The sequence below is a fragment of the Scomber scombrus genome, chromosome 10 (assembly GCF_963691925.1).
Source record: "Scomber scombrus chromosome 10, fScoSco1.1, whole genome shotgun sequence".
Taxonomy (NCBI): Eukaryota; Metazoa; Chordata; class Actinopteri; order Scombriformes; family Scombridae; genus Scomber; species Scomber scombrus.
Window position 1 is genome coordinate 25,679,148 of NC_084979.1, and position 22,673 is coordinate 25,701,820.

At 39.8% G+C, this 22,673-nt stretch overlaps 1 protein-coding gene across 2 annotated transcripts; it reads right to left on the reverse strand.

Annotated features, from left to right (window-relative positions):
• Window positions 1-50: 50 nt before the first annotated feature.
• Window positions 51-21,946, reverse strand: rapgef3 (Rap guanine nucleotide exchange factor (GEF) 3). 2 transcript variants are annotated; one of them, XM_062428063.1, is made up of 28 exons: window positions 21,857-21,946; window positions 19,390-19,475; window positions 14,652-14,696; window positions 10,515-10,621; window positions 10,300-10,421; window positions 9,350-9,527; window positions 8,987-9,071; window positions 8,516-8,576; window positions 8,030-8,106; window positions 7,779-7,925; window positions 7,538-7,644; window positions 6,424-6,512; window positions 6,230-6,308; window positions 5,170-5,320; window positions 4,917-4,999; window positions 4,771-4,801; window positions 4,538-4,613; window positions 4,216-4,353; window positions 3,908-4,005; window positions 3,537-3,662; window positions 3,022-3,203; window positions 2,047-2,137; window positions 1,876-1,926; window positions 1,647-1,734; window positions 1,473-1,537; window positions 1,333-1,387; window positions 1,093-1,164; window positions 51-822 (listed from the first exon to the last, which is right to left on the reverse strand). In XM_062428063.1, the coding sequence occupies exons 2-28, from the start codon at window positions 19,450-19,452 to the stop codon at window positions 704-706; spliced, it is 2,586 nt and encodes an 861-aa protein (XP_062284047.1). In that variant the 5' UTR covers window positions 19,453-19,475; window positions 21,857-21,946; the 3' UTR covers window positions 51-703. The 2 variants fall into 2 exon arrangements, with proteins under 2 accessions (XP_062284047.1, XP_062284046.1); XM_062428062.1 differs by lacking the exons at window positions 19,390-19,475; window positions 21,857-21,946 and adding an exon at window positions 17,673-18,024.
• Between the last annotated feature and the right edge of the window lie 727 nt (window positions 21,947-22,673).

Consider the following 22,673-nt stretch of genomic DNA (forward strand, 5'->3'; position numbering starts at 1 on the left):
GGTGCTTTCATTGAATACACATTACTGAGAAAATAATTTATTTAGAAAACAACATTGTATGAAATTATATGCATGTCAGTCAGTGGCCTGATGCAATATATTTGTTTTAAAATACTAGTGCACAACAACAACTGACCTAAAGTGATTAGCTATGGCAAATATCTGTGTATGTGTTCTTATGGCCCTTTGTGAAACCATCAACGTTATTCAATTCCACAGACAGCAGTATATAAAATGTCACATCAATGACTTTTGACACAAGACACATGCATACTTTGCTTAACTGTACATGTTGTAACATTGTGTGGCTTATTGTGTGGCATTACCACTGGATCAGTTCCTACTGTGACACACACACACCAAAATGTATGCACATCAGTGTGTTGTAAGGCTTTCTGGATAAAAAGCATCCCCCTAAAGTCTCATGGACACAGAATTGGACTCTGTGGTTCAGTATTTGACGTCATCACTGTGCAAACTGCTTATCTTCTTTCTCATGGGCGTTCAGGAAGCCTCTCCATGAAAGTCCAAGCCCCCTTTGATGAGACTGAATATCTGTGGCGTTCAGTCACTCAAACAACACCTCCAGAGGTCCATCTTATTTAGATGAGCGTGGAAGTTTTGCTCATCCTGCTACAATCCGCTCTCCAGTTCAGATTTTTGCTACAGTTCCACAGTCTTTGTACATTTGCAGGTTGATGTCTTAGCATTCTGTTGTTCTCGATAGCTGTGTTAGCTTGCGCTGGTTGTCGATCACCTTTAGGTTCTGAATGTAGTGTCGGATGTTGCTGGGATTGCGCAGAGGCAGGGCGTGGTCTGAGTCTGAATGAGAGGGATAAAACATTTAAGTGTTTGTACTGGCAAATCTTCCTATAGTTTATATGAGGTGGCAGACAAGAAACAAGGGGAGAGATATGGTTAAAACATGCAAGAAGGGTCACTGACTGAATCAAGCCAGAGATGTTATGGTTACGTGACATGCACAGTAACCATTTGACTACCGCGGCTAAGTGATTATCTTAGGTTAAACTCCTCATCTTCCAGACAATACAGCTGGTCACAGCAATTAATGATATAGTAAATGTAGCTTACATGTAGATATGCGATTAGCAGGACCTTCCAGAAACATCCGATCTGCCAGGCCCCTCTGTGGAGATGAAGGCACTGCAGAGAAGAAATAGGAGATTGCCTACATGATATATACTGCAAGCATTATCCATTTACTTCAACATGCATGTGTAATTGTTTGACCCTTCTTAATATATATCTATGTCCGTGGTAAAGAGTCTACAAGTCTGCTAATTGCATGACAAGCTCAACTGGATCATTTACCGTAAGGCTGGCTTCTGCATCCTCTTACAATCTTCACTGTCTTGGCAATCATGCGCTGTGATAGTGAGAGAAAAAGGACGAATTTCAGATCAATGTCATAATGAGAATAAGATATGCGAGGAGAATAGTAACTGTCTTACCATCTTCTCAAAATTGACCAATTTGTCTACATAGCTTGGGTTTCCCTCATGGATGAATGTCATGTCTAGGCATAGATTGGAACACAAAACATGACAGTAATTAGTATCCTGGTGATTTTATTCAATTATGTCATTGATTAGCTAAAATTGCACAACACTGTTGGTTATTGTTACCTTTGAGCAGCAGTGGCATGAAAGGGATGTATGGAGGACTGAGTTTGGCAACGGCCAATCTGTAGGACCTGTGGTTGCGGGAAGGATCCTAAAAGAAGCAGAGAATAGAGTAACACTTTATGTAAGTACACAAAAATAACAGGAGATGCTGTAAGCTGCCTTTAAATCTGAAGAAGCAGAAAACAGTACAGAAAGAATGAACATTTATAAAATGTACTCTGTAACTTACCATCAATCTCTCATACGCACAGTAAATTCTTTTTGTTTTGCTGGGTATTCTCTGTAACAGATAAAGACAAGCCAAATGTTGTATGAGTAATTTCCAAAGTTATTGTTCAGTGAATGTTGGCACAACATTTATTTTCATTATGACTGTTGTTGCATTCAGGGGGTTTCTCACCTCCCAGGTCTTGTAGAGCCTCTGTACTGCACTGTTGCTCAATCCAAACATCACAGCGAAGAATGAATTGAGATTCTTCTGCTCCTTTAATCTGTGAGGAAAAATAGCAATAAACAAATGTGTCTCAGAGAGGCAAAATGCTGTTCCTAAAATGAGTTTTGATGAATACATGTTTAAAAGATGGCTTATATGAAAACAAGAGTGTAAAGCTTGTGTAGGCTGTGCTTAGGTGCAGCAGTGCGTTTAGCTAAATCTTAACATTAGCACACTGATAACACACCATAAAAATCCTAACATGCTGACATTAGCCAGATTTAATGTTGGCCATGTTTACCATGTTAGTGTATAACATGCTAAGATTTACTATTTTGCACTGAACATAAAGTACAGCTGAAGCTGATGATAAATCAGTCTTCTTAGGTAGTGGACAAAGTGAAATTTTGACCCGATGATGGTGGAAAAGTCATGGTAATCTATCCAATAGTTTTTGAAGCATTTCACACAAATGTGAACCTCATGGTTGTGCTAGAGGAATGGTCAGGAGATCACCAAAGTCACAGTGATTTATCGTCAAGCACCATGGATTTCTGTACCAAATTTTATGCAATTTTTCATTGGCTAAATGAAAACTGACATCGTGGTGGTGCTAGCAGAAAAGCCAGAGAACCACCACAGTAAGACCAACTTATCCTGTGTGGAACATCAAAGTTTGTACCAAATTAGATAGCAATCCATCAAATTTCACCAAATACCAGACATACCAATGTCATGGAGACGAAAAGGTCAGACCACATGTGGGTCAAAAAGTCAGCCAAAATCAGTAGGTGCCTTCCTTTGGGGACCATGACTGCCTACAAAATTTTATGGCAATCTATCAAACAGACATTCAGATATTTGAGTCTGGACCAACTGATGGGCCAACTGACTGACCTTGCCATCAAAACATGGTTAAGGTTTTATGTAATTAACTCTTACACTGCAGCAATCTTGATGAACTTCTTGAGCAGAATGGCTCGTTTCACCAGATCTTCGCAGAGACACAGCTCAGTCACCACCCAGTACTGCACCTCATTGAAGCGGCGCACGAACCGTTCCAGGTTAGCTGTGATGGCACCTGCAAATTTATGACGGCCGAATATGTAGTAGATGAGCTCTGCCTGGAGAAATGAGTCACAAACAACTGACATAAATGACACATGCTGTGAAAAGAAAATGTACAAATCAGTGACCAATGGGTGACTTAATTAACATGATATGTCTCTAAAACATGACAAGCATGCAGGAAGTGTGTCAGTATCGGCAGTCTAGATGATCTGATGGAAAATCTGTGTGTGCTGTGTTGTTGTGTGGTGTGTAGCAGTGTGACTCAGATACATTTTCAGCTAAGAGATAATCAGCTTTTGTTGAAATGAGGAAATCTGTGAGTGCTGGTTTCGGCTAGAAATGAATTTTACTTTATATGCTGTAGTCAGATGTAAAATGTCAGTTACCTCATGCATTGCAGTGAACAGTTCCCAGTCATAGTTGGCGAGTTCAATGGCGATGTCTTTAGAGCCCATTTGTTCAAGGATGTCAGTTGTTCCTCGCTCTGGGCCCTGCTGCTCTGTCAGGGGCGTCTAGGATACAGATAACGAGAGCGACAGACAGCCAGAGAAAGAAAATAAGCAGAGAGAAGGTGTTAGTGTGTATGGTTGATGGCTTTCTGGGCTGATAAGCTGCTTTGAACAAATACAGCATGTGAAACTCAACTGTATGCACCATAATAAATAATAAACATAATGAATATATGTCTGATGTGATGAGATTTCATCTTTTCTTTCACAAATACATAAAAACTGTTTGGAGACCACATATTCCTCACCAGTTGTTCCACTTGGCTGCTTGTGCAGATGAACAGTCTCTCATTGAGTCCCATGGCGGTGTATACTGCAGTCGCATCCAGCTTTAACTGAGCTCTTTCTGTGCACATTTAATACATCAAAAACTAATTTTCAGCATAATGAACTGACAAAGAACAGTAAAGAAAATCTATGAGCAAGAATCACACTAGATGAGAAACTGATTTAATATGCAGCTTTAGATGGGCAATTTTAAAGGAACTGCCAGTTTAAATGAGAAATATCTTTGCACACTTTAAAAAAAATAGAATGATTAATATCTGACTCCCACCTCCTGCAGAGTTCATTTTGACCAGGACGTGATCCCCACCAGGTTTGACTATTGCTGACATCACATTCTGCACAGATGTGTTGACTGGGAGCATCAGGGTGAGAGGTTTGCTGTCTGGTCTGTAGATCTCGTACAACACTGCATCATGAAAGGAAAGAAGCCAAGATGTCAATATATGCTGATACCTGATGTCCTTATGTAAGGAATGATGTGTGTTAGTATAAATTACTCATAATAAGCAACAACCCACAGATGCTGTACGTGAGCTAATGTTAGGTAAATGTTGTGATATGGTAATGACCTAGATCAAAGTCTTACACACCTTTATCTTGTGCTCTGATTGGCTGTAACCTCCCCACCGGCTCCTCACAGTTAGAAAACCAGTCAAACTGCTGATTCTGTTGATAGCATTGGAGTGACTCAGCAAGCTTAGCGACATTAAACTGACAAATGACAACAGCATGACATTCAAATTGCTTTCTCATTAAAATGTATCTCTGACATTAATAGTTTGTGCTCTGCTATCATCTGCAAAAGCTACGTGAAGATGCTTACCCTGCTCACGGACTGATATCCGTTCTCCAAACTGTTGAGGTATTAAAAGATGAAAAACAGTTAGATAGTAAGCTGCTATAGTTATGACTTGTGACTTTAAATTGAATAGAAATAGCAGATTTAATAAGATAATATAGACAAATTACACTTTTGTTCTCCTCCTGTCCCTAAGTTGTTCTTTCAGCACGCTGCACAGACGGAAATCACCCGCAACCTCCTTCTTGAGCTTCTGTTTCACCCCAAACATGGTAATTGAGAAAGCAAGGACACAATTATTGATTCACTTCATAAACAAACTCTACGGTATACTGATCCTCCAAATGCAATGCCTAATATTCCAATACACAGCGTACAAAAAAAATGAGCATAAATGGCATTAACTTGAGCCTGCAACCTCACCTCAAGAAAGTCGAAAGCAATGGGGTCTTCTTTCAGCAGAAGGCCACACAGAGCCACCCACTGGCCAATCACCTTCACTACCTTCTGCTTGGTGTTGAGAGCGTAGACAAGTTTCTCCTGATCTGAGCCCTCAGAAAGCTCTGCCCAATAGGTGCAATGATCGTTAAGGAATTAACAGCCTAACAAGCTTTATAAACAAAGAATCTGAGACTATTACAAGACAATAATTCAACTGAATATTATGATTATGTACTTGTGGCTATCAGAGAAGAAAATACACATTATATTGACATTACTCATTTTAAGTAAGTAAGTAGCAGAAGCAGCAGCAGTGGTATTACACACTGTCCTTTATAATTGGAGGGATGCAATTATACACATATCACATGGCTATTAAAAATAGCTCCAACAGAAAAAGAGTAATGTACACTTACTCAAAGGACACAGGTCAAAATGTTTTTCCTCATGCTGGAATAAGTGTACAGGAGTTATACTCTTATCCAATTAGTACACACTATCCTCATCATTAGCATCATCGTCACCTATATTAGTTCAATCGGGAGGGACACATTGAATGAAGTGTAGGTAATTGTTTATTAGTACAGATAATTAAGTGGTAATTAAGTCTTGGTTCAGCAAGTGGCGCTTAGACTCTACAGGGAGATTTTTTAATTGAGGGGCATCAGGCCTTAGCATCAGCATAAATAAATACCCCTCCACACACACCCTCATGGGGTCCAGACACTGGTGGTGGTGGTGGCGGCTGATGACTTTTGCTGAGTCTGATAAGACTGATGATTTTGATGAAGTGATGACACTGATGTTTCTGCAACGACTAACAGTATGAATGCACTAAAAGCAGAGAGAGAATCATATTTATAAAGCAGCCGACAGCTCAGTTGACAGCTTCTTATAATGACAGCAAGCGAAATTATGATTGAGCATGTGTGAGAGATGTGAATGGCAGGATATATTGAGAAATATAACTGCAGGCCTATGCATGCACAATATAGTCTTCCTGACTGAATTTTCACTAAAGCTCCATTACTATTCAGGATATTGGTGCTGTAGAGCAGAACACAGTTGACTGGAGGGCATGAAGACTTTGTAGGTGAGAAGAAAGTCACTCATACAGGGAGCTGCAGGGAGACAAACATCACAACAACATATAGTTCATTAACTAGCTGACTAGGTCATCTGCAGTCATGACTCATTAGAAAAGGGAAAGGCAAGACGATGCCTGCAGGCTCTCACCCATAGCATCATTTCCATTAGAGTCCAGCTTTACTGTTTCCAGTAGGTGTTCCAGTATTTTCTCAGGTGCTCCTGACATTACTGTGTACCTGCACAGAGCATTGCAGAAGAAGAGAAAGAAGAACAGATCTTAGATATTTGCTTTGTATTGCTCTGCATGCACCCATTGACCTTATGTGTTAATGTGTATTAATGCCTGGTGATGTAGTATTATGTTCCTTTTCCTGTAATTGTGCATGCTTATATCCTATTTCAATAACAGCTAATCTAAAGTCCTTAAGGGTGACTACATAACTGTCCAGGGACTATAGATAACAACAATCTTTTGGCTAACTCTAGCACATTACATAAATAAATATATCATTAGAATTATCCTATCAGGTTTACTGGATGTCCGTTTTCATGACTACATGAATCGAAAACTCTTCCAAAAAAGCAGATGCAGAAAAAAGCCCATTATGTAATCACTGCATAGTTCAGTGTTTATAGTACTTGGCAGAAGTAGTTGGCAGAAGCATATCACACCTGAGAGTACAGCAGTATTGGTTGGGTCAGTTACTGACCATAAGTTTGCTGTTTAATTATAAAAAAACACATACTGTATCTACGTCATAACCCTTTCATAACCAAATTTGAGGGATCTTTGTTGAATGGTATCAGGCCCAAAAGCTCAATACTTGTTGGGTTCCTCAGATAATAAAGCTTGTGAAATGCAGAACAAGAAAGGATGGATGTATTGTGCGTAGGTGTGGAAGTAAAGAGAGAAGGGAAAAGCTAAAGGGAGGTCATGATAAAGTTTACTTCACTTTGTTTGCTAAAACACTTCAAGGCTGATAACAACTCATTAAACAAGGCAGGGTTGAAGTCCATTCCTTTTCTGGCTGTCAGTTATAAAAATATTAATAAGATTTTAACCACATTTGACAAAAAGATATGCATACTTGTCCCTCATTATTTATGCTATGATGACTAATGACAGCACGTGTGTTGTTTGAATGTTACAGTATCTGCACACACCCAGGTAAACTGTCTGTCAAGAGTTTTAATGACTGTAAACCTGCTTGTGAAGTGACAGTTTTTTCCTGAGAAGTGGGTGTGTAAAAGAGTTTCTCACTTGCTGTTGTTCCCTGCTCCTCCCTGCTCTGCCGAGTCGGCACTCTTCTCCAGCACCAGCACAGTTTTCCCGTGCTCCTCCAGTCGCACCGTATTAGCCTCCACATCCTAAAGGATACAGAGATGGAGATCTACAGTTATTATAGAGTCACATATGGCCTTAAATGCATGGCAACACATTTATGACGTCTGACAAAAAAGCCATTGAGCTGCAGATATGGTAATTATGTGATTAGAAGTACCTTGAGAATGCGTATGAAGTCCTGTTTATCAACACGGAGGAAATGACAGTTATCTTCTCTCAAGATGATGGTGGCGGCACGAGGTGCATCGTTCAGCAGTGCCAGCTGCCCAAAGTCCTCACCTTCATGTAGCGTAGTTACCAGGCCCTGTTTGCACACAGTACTTTCATCATTAACTCACTAGTGAAAAGTCAAGATGGCATTTATTACTGACAATTTGGAGGGCTTTATTTTTAAGTTATTAGATTTACCTTTCCGTGCGTGATCACATTTACAGAGCCTTTCCAGATGATGTACCAGGAAGTGCCTTTGTCCCCCTGACTGAACACTACATGACAAAAAAGACAATTGATAACAACATTGCATGACTATCAATTTTACAGGGAACTCTTCATACAATGGGCTTTATTATGTATGTATGATGTTTATATTCATGACTAAATGGAAAGAGTGACAAATGAGAAGAGTATGAAGGACACAATTACTTTTACTGAAGCAATGAATCAATTATGACATGAGGCCTTTTGAATATTTCTGATAATTTACATGGTATAGTAGAGATCATATATCTGAAGGGCATGTTGTATAGAACAGGATATTAGTGCACATCAGAACATCAGTATATTGAAGTTCAGCTCTACAATAAAACTGCATATATGTCTATATGTGTCCACGTGTGTATATAACAAGGCTCTCTACCACCCAAGCTCAAACGTCAGCAAAGCTGTCATACTCACAGACTGTTCCAGCCTTGGCATGTGATTCAAAGACCAACACAGCTGCCAGCTCCTTCCGCACCTACAGGCACAACAAAGCAAGAAATGAGACTGATCTCCATTGATAACACCAGTGTTTTTTCGTGTTCTTTTTTATCAAAGTATTTCAAAAATCAGAGGCAAGTAGATGAATGATTTGGTTGATTTTCTGTTAATAAGCAATTATTGTTATCACAAATAGTAACAACATTATGGGCAACTGTAATGTTCTAAATTATCTGGTAGATTAACATTTTTAAAGATTAAATTTAACGTATACTATCATCATCAAAGTAAAGTTTCTGAACTGCAGTTTCATAGCAAGACTCTCAATTTCTACAAAAAAAAACGTGAGCCATGAGAATACTTTGAAAGACTTAATAGTCCTGTAACACATAGTGGTTTTGATCACAAAGACACTGATGTCAACAGCAGGCAGTAATAGTGACTTACAGAGGTGGAGAGATGAGCGGCAGCCTTGACATGGAGCAGCTCCTCATAGATGACCTCAAAGTCCTCAGCACTCCTCTGACTGGGGCTAAAAGGGGGGCGAGGGGGGGGGGGGGGGGCAACAGGTGTAATAAGCCATAGAAAAAACTGACAAAGACATAATCAAACTGTTGTATGAACTTTATATGACTTCCTTTTCAAAAGAAATGGGATCTTACTAACTAGGTAATGCTACAGATACAGCAGTTACAGAAGCATTGGGCACGTTTTAGATAATAAGTCCAATGTCTCTATAACATCATCATCATCATATAGTCTGATACTGTTTTCATGCATATAGTTATTGTATAGGCTTAACATACTGACCATTTCCGCAGAATCATAGTGAGCAAAGCGTCGGGACCCAGCTGAGACAGAAGCGACAGACTTTCCTGCAGCTCGTCTTCTGAGTCTTTCTCATTTGTCACGTGGTTCAGGCCGAGCTCAGAGTCCTGGAAGCGATAGAACTGGGTGTCCTTGTCGAGAAAGTTCAACTCATGTTTCACTAAATTGAGACAGAGCACAAAAAAAGGAAAAACCCAAATGAAATTTTAATGTAACTAAGAGACCTTTTGAAATATGGTGATTATGTAAAATTTGTTATTCAAAGATCCCCTCCAGACATGTCTTGTTGACTTTTAAAAATACTCTGCTTTGGATCATTTTGAGTGGATTGAAAACACAGCTCTTTCATACACAAAACCCATAAAAACTCAACAAAAAGAAGGACAAATGAGTACATTTTGCCCTCAGAAGATACTTTTGTTGTTGCATAGTAACTTTACAATACTCAAGAATGACAAGATAAATGGAAATAAGTGTAAATCTATTCTGAAGATCCCCTTCATTTGATGATGTAGCCTTTCTATCCTGATTGGAGTGATCTCTTCCAGAAAGACAATATCCCGTCCAGAGAGCATAAGTGGTGATTGAGCACTTGACTGAGTGGGAAACACATTGTAAAACATATGCCCTGGCAGACTCAGTCACCAGATTTCAAGCCACTCAAGTACTGAGGGGAAATTCGTGAGTGCTGCTTGAGACATATCATTATCAGGATATATTTGAAAATGAATGATGAAATTCTTTTATAGTCTTCTACACTCTTTGCCAAAGTGTGACCTCATGTAACACTTTTTTACAAACTATTTTACCACTGTTTATTTTGGTTGTCAGTCAAATGTTGCTAAGGAATACTGTCTGGTGTTATATGCATACAGACAAGATGAGTTTGTACACTCATCACTCAAGACATGCTGTAATTCTTCACTTCTTACCATGAACAAGGATTCCTTCATCCACTAACACCTGCCACATCCCAACAGCCTGGCTTCTTGATTGGAGGCATTCATTTTGTTTCATCAGCCAATCAACAAGCTCCTTACCAGAACAACATTGTCTGTAAGAGTAATTTCACATGTTAATTTGCATGTGATCAGCAGAGATGGTCAATTTTTTATCTAACATCGGAAAAAAAATACAGCGTGGGCACCTGTATGATTTGAGGTGATACTTTCGATCTCGAATCAGATCAGGGTTCCTTGTGATCATAAAGCTGTACACTGATCTCGCTGCTTTCACAACACGATCTGAAAGAAACTTGATAAACATAAAAAAATAAATTATAGAGTGGTTAAACAATTAGCATCTTTAAACCATAGAAATAAATCTGCCAAGACTCAGTTATGCTCCCTTTTATGATGTGATAAAATAAAGCATGAAAGAGTGAGAGAGCTCTGTGTACATAAAAAGTCAGGATATACAACACAGACGGTCTTGTTTACTTAGATAGAGATTAGCAAAAGAAGTGTTTATGTGCATGTCTGCAAGACAGAGAGAGACTGCAACAAAGAAAAACAAGTTTTTATGCATTTCCCCTCATCATGGAGATCATGTGTGATGGCAAGTACGTCAACAGCATGAGTGGAGATTTGTGTGTGGGGGTCATGGATTCATGTGGTGTGTATGTGTGTGGGTTGCAGTGATGTGAGAATGTGTTAAAAATGGCTATGTTCAACTCTCCCACACCTCGTTGAGCTCCCAGCCCCTACAACTCACTCTGTGGCTGGCACACAGCGACAGCAAACTTTCCCCTCTGACCACCCTCAGTGCTGTATATTTCCTTTGAAGTCTCGATTTATTTCCTCCTCACTCCCCCTCACATACACACGGCTAACTTGGGTTTGGGTCTAAAAGCAAAAAGGCTGCAGACAGGGTGCAAAACCTGTCAGCCACTGATGCAGAAGCAAGGGTTATATAACAAGAATGTGCTGTAATGCGGTTGCCCTAATTCAGGCTTTTTCACGCTTTCTGCTCGGCTTCTATTTCATAAACAAACTGAATCAAACTACCACCCAACAATATTTACAATCTAAATGATTGACAGAAGTAGACTTTGTTATTTGCTTATCCCTGTTTAACTTCCCCTCTTGTTTCTCTTGCACCCAGTCTTGTGATTCGACAAGTGACTCAGACAGTTATTTGTTTGTTCTGTGGATTCTCCTTTAGGCACTGGTATTTGCTAAAGGTGGTGGTCTTGAGATGCACACAGAACCCAACAATGACCATTTCCTATATCAGTTTTTTCTTGTTGAGTGGAGTTGTGCCAATATGAGGAAGCCTGGGACAGAAAATACCCACATTCTTTGCTTCCTTCTTGTCTTTTGCAACATGCGTAGGATATACAAAAACACTACTGACCCCATGCCTCGATGACGCCAACACAACCTTTGCTCTTTCACCTGGGCTGGGGGCCATGACACATATTTGTTAAATCCAAGTTCACACAGGCTTGCTAATTATGACGTACGACTATAACGGCACTGTGGGTAATACTGTACAGTACACGCTTCAACCTATCATGCCCACATCGGCCTGTTCCCAGACCTGGCATCTTCAGAGTAAATTTGCCCTGAGATGTCTGCTGTGCCCCAGTGAAGTTATGTTGTCTAGAGTTCACCAGTATTCCCAGGAGCTATTTTTTCCCCATGGGAATGCCAGAGTCACATTCTCAGGCATGTCAACTCTGAAACTTATTTTCTTGACGAGGCAACTTTCCATTACCTAAGTCAGCCTTTATAAAAACATTATCAAAAGCCATATTTCAGTGAGGGAGTCTTGCCCCCGCTACTGAACCTGACAACCATGTAAACATGCGGAAAAAATGAATCATTATTCCGTGCGATGTTTTCTAATAGTACAAGTCAATCTGGCGCTGTCTTTCTTTAGCTGTTTGTGCGTTGTTTATTGTGTGTATGTAGGCTATCTAACCATGTTATCTAGGAACTATAACTCATGTGTTGCGTAGATTATTGTCCTAACTTCAACATGTTTCCCACAGGTGCGCCCAATGACACAGAGTACAACACACACTGTGTATTGGTGTGCAGTGACCGACATTGACATATATACGGGTCACCTGTAAAGTTGGAGAAAGCAGCCCTGACCCATTTCATGACATGGGTTCATATCATACTGTTGACATCATTTTACAGTCAAGCGCATATATACAAAAAGTGTCTTAAGACCAACTTGATATTGGTGTACGTTTAAATTGTCAAGCTTCTGTGATCTCTATTTCTGATATTCAATTACTACACCTATTTTTTTGCAGGACTAGCTACAGTTTGCTCACACTCTTGAGTGAGGCAGATGCTTGGGCGTGAACAGTCATTTGGTTGGAGGAATGTTGTATTTATCTTTATCACTACATAATCGTATAACTTCTGTTTATTGTCTGTATTAATATAATCTGTTTATGGCTGATAGTCACTCACTTTCGAAGTGTGTAGTGTATGGTTTGGTTGTACACATTTGTCTTGGTGGTTGGAACGATGATGGGTACAGTTATCCACTGTGTGTCTCCTCTGTAGGCGAGACATTTCTCTGTTTCTTACTCTCTCCATGACCCTGGTGGGCGGTGATGTGTGAGAAGCAGCTGCAGATGAGCACCGTGTGTATAAAAGGATTTAATGCTGCTGTGTGAACTGCTGATACCTGACTTATTCCCGTTCTCTCTCTGAGTGAGAAACACACGACCACACGCCTAAGGGATACTTTCCATCCTGCAATACCCCCACAGAATATGGGTAAATTATTTTCATGACCTCTGACAAAGCCATTTGTCATCAGTCTTCAGATCTATCTAAGTGTATTTGCAGTTTATGTCACCTCTCACCTACACTAGTCGTGTTGCACAAACACACATACAACTGTGAACAACTTCAAACCTACAAAGTCCTCTACCCGCAGAACAGCACCACCTCAACCAAACAAAAGTGTGAGAAGTTTTGGAAACAAATATAACACACCTTCCTGTGGCTGGTGGGAACATGTGAAACGTTTTAGCCATTCTAGTGGAGTCGGTTCAGGGTTTGCAATGTTGATCTGTTGTTCTGTTCATCCACCACTTTGGCCTAAAGTGAAATATCTCAACAGCTATAGGATAGATTGCCATAAAAATCTTAACAGACATTCATGGTCACCAGAGGATGAAGCCTATGACTGCAAGTACCCCAGACTTTTCTTGTGGTGCTGCTATGAGGTTAACATTTTTGTTTTTTACCTAAATATCCCTTAATACTGAATAGCAATCTATCATCAGGCAAAAATTTCAATTTGTTTGATACTTTGGTTTATCGCTCCAACAGAGTTACCTATCTTACAGTTTCTTTACAATGAGAAACAGTTTCATGGGGCCACTTGCTAAGCAACACCTGCCTCCTACAGACTCTCTTCAGATAACCTCTCTATCTTTTCTTTCCCACACAAAAACAAAATTCACAGGCCTTGATTCTTTGGGCGTTGAAAGATGCTGTTTCTCTCTCGCTCTCTCACACTGACAACTTCTTCTATCTTGGGGAGACCACCATAATTCCCTTTCCGTGTCAAACCTTGTTATCAGTGTTTTAAAGGTTCTCTCCTTGGCTTGCTGTTGAAGAAGCTGAGATAAAGCAGAGTGAGGGGCCTAGGATGGGTGAGGTAGGGCTCATAAGGGTGGGGAAGGTCAATTAAGAGTGGGCTCTGGAGTGCCCTTTAGACTCCTTGTGACTACTTGGCCCACTAGGAATGTGTTTTTTAAGACTCGCTTGAGCAGTAATGCAGGATAATATAACAACAAAAAACCATGTTCAGCAGTTTGAGAGGACGCAAGCACTGCAAGTTCAGATGATAGCAGAGGTCAGTGCAGCTTAAAGTCACCAGCAGAGAGAAATACAGGCTGCTGATCATTGTAGGACTCATATTCAAGCACTATGCCAACCAAAGTAATTAACAGTTACCAGCTAATAAGTAAAGTGATAGATGGAGATGTTGAGCCACCTTTTATATGCTTGCAAACCTGATTATGAAACTGCTATGGAGTTTGGAGTTCTTGAATGAAACATATGATATGACTTTTAAAAGATTTATTTTTAAAAGAAAAATATAATTTTCAACAGTCAATTTTGTTGAAATTTTCCATTTAGTTTGCTTAAGAACAAAAACATGATGAAATCACACTTCTCTCCTGTCACTGTGTCTCTCCTTTTGTTCAGCAAGAGTTCAAAAACACTGTTGAGAACATTAGATTAGTGGTAGCTGTGAGTAGGTGATGTACCAAACCATAGGTCAGCATTTCAGGCATACATACCTGCTTCATGGTGTCCTTTGAATTCAGGGCCTCTGGCAGTGGAGTCTAAGACATAGAGGGAGAGACGTTATCACCACTGAGCCATTTCTCCATATCTAAAAAAAGCAGAAATAAAGCAGATAACTTGCTCTGGAACGGCATTCCACAGGCAGGAACTAGCTGGTCGTTGATGATAATCTTACTGTGGTTTAAACAAATAAACAACTATAACCAAGCTGGACTGTCCAGATAGAAAGAATAATTATTTTCTTTTCACTGGGGTGAAGGTCAACACAAATACATTATCTAAACCTTTGCTTAGTTACTATTGTCTCCACGGTGGTGTGGGTGGGTATCAAGTGTGTGTAATGAAGTGGGAGGAAAGTACATAGACATGAACCGGGGAAAGTACACAGCCTTGCCACGCATTTTGTTAAGTGAAAAGGTTGCTTTTAACATGGACTATCCCTTCTTATGAAAAGGCTTTTGAAAACCCTAACCATTTAAAGATGAAATGTATGGCAGCAGTTGCCACATATATATATGTTTAATCTCATATTAAACAGTAACTCACTTTACTAGAACGAGTCAGATTAACCCTAACCTAAACCTGCTGCCATGTACAATTATTCAGCGTTGCCATGTTTGTACTTCGGCCAAAGTTTAACTTCCTCTATGCTTCTTGGTTTTTATGTTTTTATGATAGCCTTGTGGTGTACCTGTATTCCAAAGGCAATTGCTTATGCTTTTAATTTAAGTGTCAGAGCTGTATGAAGGCCATTATAGCGATCACATTATCCTTCCAGATCTGATAAGTTGTGGGTACTTAGAGCTACGTCTGCACGCACACAAAATGAAGGAAAACTGATTTACAGGCGCCACATTTCACTTAGTCTCAGTATAAGGTTACAAGCATACAATATTAACTGAATGGAATATGGATACACTTTTATAACATGTATGTTTGTGCTGATGCATCATGCAGACACATTTACAAAAAAAGTGTAACGCATGCAAAATAATCACATGACATGACTGACACATGAACTAAAGGTGACATGATTGTTTATGAAGCTGTGATCAGCTGTCCACATCACTGATACACATCTGTTAAATGTCTCCACTCCTTCTGCTGACAGACATTGTGGCATGTTTTGTCTGGTGTGCTGTGCAGCCAGCTACGGTACGTCACATGATTGTCTGACTGGCCTACTGCATACTTGAAAAATTCAATGGCTCATTAGCCCCCACTGTGAGTCAGTTACTGTGGCAGAAAAGCTTGAAAAACATACTTTTTCACTTATCATGATTATGCTTCTAAAGAAGTTTTGCTTGACTTTTTGACCCCACCAAAGTGACACATCAAAAAATGTGGATGAACCACTGCTCTTCCAGGTCTGTCAGGCAGATACCATTAGGAACCTTAGTGAATGTGAGGCATTTTGTTCTGCTTTGTCCCTATGTGTCAGCACTGGTATGCGAGAGCAGGAAAGACAGGAGAGATGATGCTCTGGCATCTCTTAATGATGACAGCACAATGAGCTCAATTTTGTCCCTGTTAAAAGTGACGTGCTCAGGGAAGGAATTAGCTAATGCCACAAGTGCTACTTTAATTGAGCTCATTGTTGATAGCACACATCAGTGAGCAACAAAGGGTCCTGGATATCAGTTTGGGGGGAAAATGAATGCTGCTGATATCGAGCCTAAGATGGAGTTCACAGTTATAAAATGAATATTGTTGATGAGGCAGATGTCACTGCCTTTGTGCCAGTTTATTGCAAACAATGTTCCTATTGAAAAGATAAAAATGTGTTTAATGTCAAGTTTATATATAATATATTATTCGGGTGCTTTTAGTATGTTGTCAACCTGACCTTTACTCTTGTGTGTAAATCTTTTTTAAAGTGGCCTGATGAGGACATCTCTGTGAAAGTATTCATGTGTAATTTATTACATGTAAGATAACCTAAATAAACACAATCTCGCCCGCTTCAGTGAATACAGGTTGAACCACTCCTTGACATTTGAGAATATGTGTAACATGTTGCACTATGTGACTATTATGTTTAGGGTGCCGGGTGTCAAACTGGAACATCACAGACCCAAACATAATTGTTAGTTATGAATCTTTTGTGTTATTTAAATACAATATGACTTTGATATTTGGCTGGGAACTGCAGGAAGTCCAGTCAGTGGAGATTTACAGTTGTCTTTGACCTATTGATGCTTAAAAGTCAAGTAAATTTAGAACATAAGAGCCTCTCCACTATTCTGTGTCTTCCTGTGACCTGGAAACAAAAACTTCCCCTCTGTGTAATCTTCTCAAATCTCTCTTGTAAACTGAGCATGGGTGTAGTGGTGAACCTGGACAATAAACAATACACTATTAATAACCCCAGTTTAATAAAAACTTTGTGCTTTGTTACCTTCCTGTGTCCCCACACCCGAGCGGCTTACACAATAGACAAATCTGCCTCAGTCTACTGGAGGCATTCTTGAAATATCTGCAAACCAGTTAAAGGGTCTTGGGGACTGTTACAGTAAGGGTAAGAGTTCTTTGAATAGGGCTGCTATCACTTTATCCACATCTCCAACAACTTTTTCCAAAGTTTCAGCACAAAACTATCTGCATTTTGATGGCTGGAGGGTGGAATACTTGAACAAAACTAAGACTTTTTAAGGCTATTCAGCCCGAAACACAGTAACAGATTATGATTGTACCAATCATTCAAAAGCTATTCAGTTTCTCCAGAAGTAAATACACCACCAAGTTACTGATATCTTGACTAATTCTAGACATTTCTAGAAAAAAAGGAGTTGTTGTTTTGTGTTACAGACAAGATTTGCAAAGTCACATCCCATTAGACATAATTTATCTTATTGCTTTAAAAAGGACACAAGAGGATTCAGGAAGACAGTGTGAACCATCATCTCTTCTCCTCATCATCATCTTTATGTACCGACATCTAATTAGGCTGTTGTCTGCGATCCATAAACTACTCATCAGTTATTGCCCTGCAGAAATCATTAAAAGCAGCATACCCAGCTGATGCCCCTTATGGTCGTTGTTTCCCCTGAGTAGCGGTCCGGGAACACTTGGTAATTGTAACTCCGAAACAGATGCATCTTGTCTCAGACCAAAACAACCGACACGCAACTTTCCCAGTCAGAAGAACTGCAGACGGACTCAGCACCTTCAGACATTATTCACAGCACAGTCGATCAGCTGCTCGTTACTGTACACGCAGCGCAGCGGCATTATTGCCACTTCAGGACTCCGCATTTTGTCCCCGGAATCCAGGCAGGATTCAGTTTGTCGTCCCCCTTGCATCCAAACTGGCACTGGTTTACCTCGTTATACGTCTCTGCCTCAGTGAGGTCGGGCTGTGTGATATTCAGCCATCCCCCGCAGCACAGGCGCACTTTGTTGCAGAGTTGCGTATGTGCGCTCTCTGGCTGGAAGTACACATGAGAGAGAGAGAGAGACGGCCTCTTCTGGCATCTCACCGACTAGTTAATGGCTTTTGATTTATTACGACGTACTCTGTGTGAACGTGGGCAGGTGCAGACATGACATGTTGTACCTTATTTAACATAGGCTATCATAAAGCAGAAAATTAAGTATTTCTGTTTCACTAGGTTCATATTATAACTACAGAGGTGGCACAGATGAAATTGAAAAAAGGCTGTAAATTGAATTTATATTTTATATTATTATCAATGCATGTAAAGTATGAAGGGCTAGGACGAGAAAAGCTCTAAACTTATTACCCCTTTTGAACATGATTAGTATTGAGTTGCTCAGTTGTTGCTCATATGTGCCTGATGATTTTGTTTGTTTCTTGATTAATTTTAACATATTAAATAAACTAAATTCATTTATTATATATGGTTTTTAAAAAGCCAATTGCAAACACAACCCATAATTTGAAAACAAAGATAAAAAAAGTTGTTATTGTTATTCATTTACATCCTTCACTGAACTATAAGAACAGAGATGACACAGATGCAATGTATAAAGGTGAAAAAAGCCCTGACCTGTAAGGCGGTGAACAGAATGACTGATCGACAAAAAGGGGCAACCCCCCGCCCCCCCAAAAAAACTAATAAAAAAACCCAGCAAAAAACCTCATTACTGTTTGTTATTACTTTACATCCTTAACTCTCTTGAACATACACTACACCCCTGTGATGAAAATATAAAGAATAACATGCACAAACACTTGTTAACTGTCTGTTCAGCTTTTCACCTCATACTGTAGGTTCAAGAGACTGAGTCAAGGGTAAATTAAAGGAGGCATAATGTTCCAGGCAGGCACTGCATGGTCTAGTTTGTTCAGTGTAGTCGCTCAGAGACCAGCCCACATGAGCTGCAGAACACTGCTTACACACTTATCAGGTTGTCCAGCTGTCTGGCTCAACTGGGTCTGTAGGCGCGTGGACATGCAGATAAACTGTTTCAAGGGCAGAAAGCCGTTTATGTTGTAGAACAGCACTTGATGACTCTCATCAGTAGTTTTGCACCGTTCTAGCTCACAGGTGTTTGCCCTTTGAACAGGTGTTAAACTGTTACATAACCACGGTTTATGGGTTCATAAAACTTAAATCGTACTATCTACTGTAGTTTTCAGCTGTGCATGCATCCTGTCACATATTGTCTATCTAACCACATTATTGTCTGTGTGCCTGTGGTTCAGACTCATGTATGTGGTTCAAAGTTGCTCTCATTTGTGTTGTAGGACAGAAGCAGATTACTTACTTCTCCGATCTCTGGTGTACGCCGTCGAGGCGGAGAACAGATTGATTTGACCAAGTTCTCCATGGAGAAGATGGCTTGAATTATATCTATGTGAAACACAGAGAAACAGGGTAATAATTAGTTTTTTTTAATAGCCAGGGAAAAAAAACATAAGAATGCATTGTCAAACTTGTCCTCTCATGTGCCGTTAGTTGAAGCAAAGCAAAGAGAAATTATGTAAATCTGCAGACTTTCAAACAAGAACAAGGGGACTTTCTATTTAACTTGATTGCCTATGCACCTCTTGTTATAACTGGATCATGGTCAACTGTGTCCTGCAGGCTGGACACGTTATGTAAGACTCTTGTTTAAATCCCAGCTATTGTTTCAGCGCCGGGCTGCCCTTCCTGTACTGACCTCACTGACTGAATCAGTTTGCCATGGCTTTCCACAAGCTCTCCACAACAAATACACTCACAGGAACATCTACTCTCGCTTGATTTCAATTCCTTTATGTGGCTTTTCCTCCAGGTGGAAATCTTTAAGAGGACAGTGTATTAGAACAATCTCTTTTAAGAGTTATTATTAAAACTCCCGCACCTGTTGCTCTGGCATGCTACCTCTGTTTAGACATCACTGCTTCTTTCTTGAGGCCCCGCTCTATTAGCGTGTGTGGCGAGTGAATGATGGATCACAAAGCCTCACAGTGAGTCACAACCTCTCCCAGCTCAACTGCACAACAGAGGTTATGTTTGCCGTCCCTGTTCCTCTAAGCTACCGCAAAGTCTATCTACCACAGTCTCTCAGAAACAGAACAGTAACAAATTAAAGACAGTAAATCACTTCTTACCGAGTGTAGACCTCCGTGGAGTCATGAGGACGCTCCAATCACAGCCGTCCCAAAAGCCAGTTTTAAAGTAAGCAAGAGATCAAACCAAATAAAAAGTAATACTTTAAGAGCGGCGGCTAAGTTGTCTGTGCTCTTGCCTAACTTCTATGACTGTGTCTCTTTCAAATGCCTCCCAGGAACTCAAAGATGCCAAATTAAGAATGTTCACAATGAAAGAATCCAGTTGTGCCTCTTATGACCTCCTGAGGGACAGGATAGTTTGGTTGATAAGGAAAAGCACATTGCTACATTCTGATAGTATCTGACAAAGTCACTGTGATTGTCTTGTGTGTACAGAACAGGAACACATCATAGGGTAAATATGCGTAGGGAACTGTTGTTGTTTTGATGGATTTATGGTAGTTTTGTACGTAATTTCAAAAGGCTTTCACCCACAAAGAAAGGAACAAACTGCTTTCTCAATGTCTGATCTATCACTACTTTATGAAAAGTAAAGACAGAAGAAATTCAAGGACGGTAATTGCTTTGTGGCCCTGGGACTGCAGTGTTGGATGACCTTGTTAGGTTCAGATCAGTTATAACGAACATAAAGCTTCATCTCACAGGAGAGATTCAATTTGGGCCGTTGTGACCTTGTACTCCTCGGTTACACAGGTCTCTGTTACCCTTGCACGCCTGGTTTTTTGAAAATAAATGCTACCCTCTATTGAAAACTCTGATGCCCTGCAACCTGCATCAAGAGTAAAGCCGTACTGGCCCTCAGACAAATCCATATACATCTGGAATACGTAGCTACCTCAAAATGAAGCAGTGAGTATATTTTAGACCCAGAAACTCATATCTCAAATGATGAAAGAATCTGTTTAAATACTAAAAAAATATATTGTTGTAAGTATTAAGTGTAGGATATTTATGCCTTTATATTCAGTTACACTAGAAAAATTATATTGTTATCTGTTTGTCTTTCTTTCTTTTTCTGGATTTATTTATGTGTTCATCTGTTTCTATTTAAGTCCCCCGGGAATGGGAGTGGGATTTCCTGCAACAAATCTACGCCCATGGAATGTGTACTTTGCCAACTGTCCTTGTTGTGTCTCTCTGATGGTACATAGACACACACACACACACACACACACACACACACACACACACACACACACACACACACACACACACACACACACACACACACACACACACACACACACACACACACACACACACACCAACGACCAATGGTCAAACAAGGACTAAAGCAGAAACTGAAGCAGACAGTAAATCGTTAAAATAGATGGTGACCATTATTCTAAATCTCACAACACCTCATATTTGTCAGCATCGTTCTCACATCTCATCTACCCTCGTGCTGTCAGTCACATGGTGGCATTTACAACAGGTTTTTAGGTTATAAATCCTGAAAAGCAACAAATAACTTTGACATATTATTTAGAGATTCAATAACTGGCTATGTCTTGACATTTGGAATAATGTGATTTAAAAATGATATGTCAAAAACTGCTTCTTAGACATATAATCATACACTTCCATCGCATACCAATCAACTAATTATAAATTAACATAATAAACTAAACAGTCTTTCGGTTAAAACACTGGTTTGATAAGTGATCATTAACTTACCACAGACACGTTCTCTTGAGAATTTTTAATCTGATGGCTTCCACGCTTTTTTAGGTTTTCTTTGTTCCTTTTTCAGGTTTGCTCCTGTCATATATCTGAGGATGATTTCTCAGTCTGGGAAGTTATGGGAGTTGTTGGGAGTGTTGCTGTACACAGCTTCCTATATCTCTGTGATTGGTCATGAAGAGGGCGCCCCAGGGCATGGGCTACAGCAGTGAGAGTGTGAGTGTGTGAGAGAATACAGGATCAGTATATACGCATCTTTAGTTAGTTTGCTTTCCATTCACATCAAATGCTGTGGTTTCCTACACTACTTACTTTGCAGCAGCATATAACCACCGGAAACTTTTGAAGCTGTTGCACAGATTTCATTGCTTTGCATTATGTGCATTTATATGATTCACAGACAAACAATAAACTGACACTGAAAAAAGACATTTCACAGAGTAAATAACTTGTGATTTAATGTTTCCTGCAGGGTAAGTCACTTTTCTTGTAAATGTCCTCTTTGCAGATGCAACTTTATTTTTGCTTTACAAATTGTTTATTATGTTTATTATTTGTTAACCATTGCTTTCTAGCTGACAGTTTGCAATAACACTGACCACATGATTATGTGGGTAACCCTTAAATGCTTGTGCCTGACCTCATGACTGCATGAACTTTTGAAACAACTTTGTTTGACTGGTCAAAAAACAAAACAACAATGACACATGACTTCACAGTGAGCTGTCAATGGCCTTTATTTAACTAACAATGTATGCTCTTATCTAATCTTCATTTTACAGATCAAAGTATCACGTGATCACAACAGCTT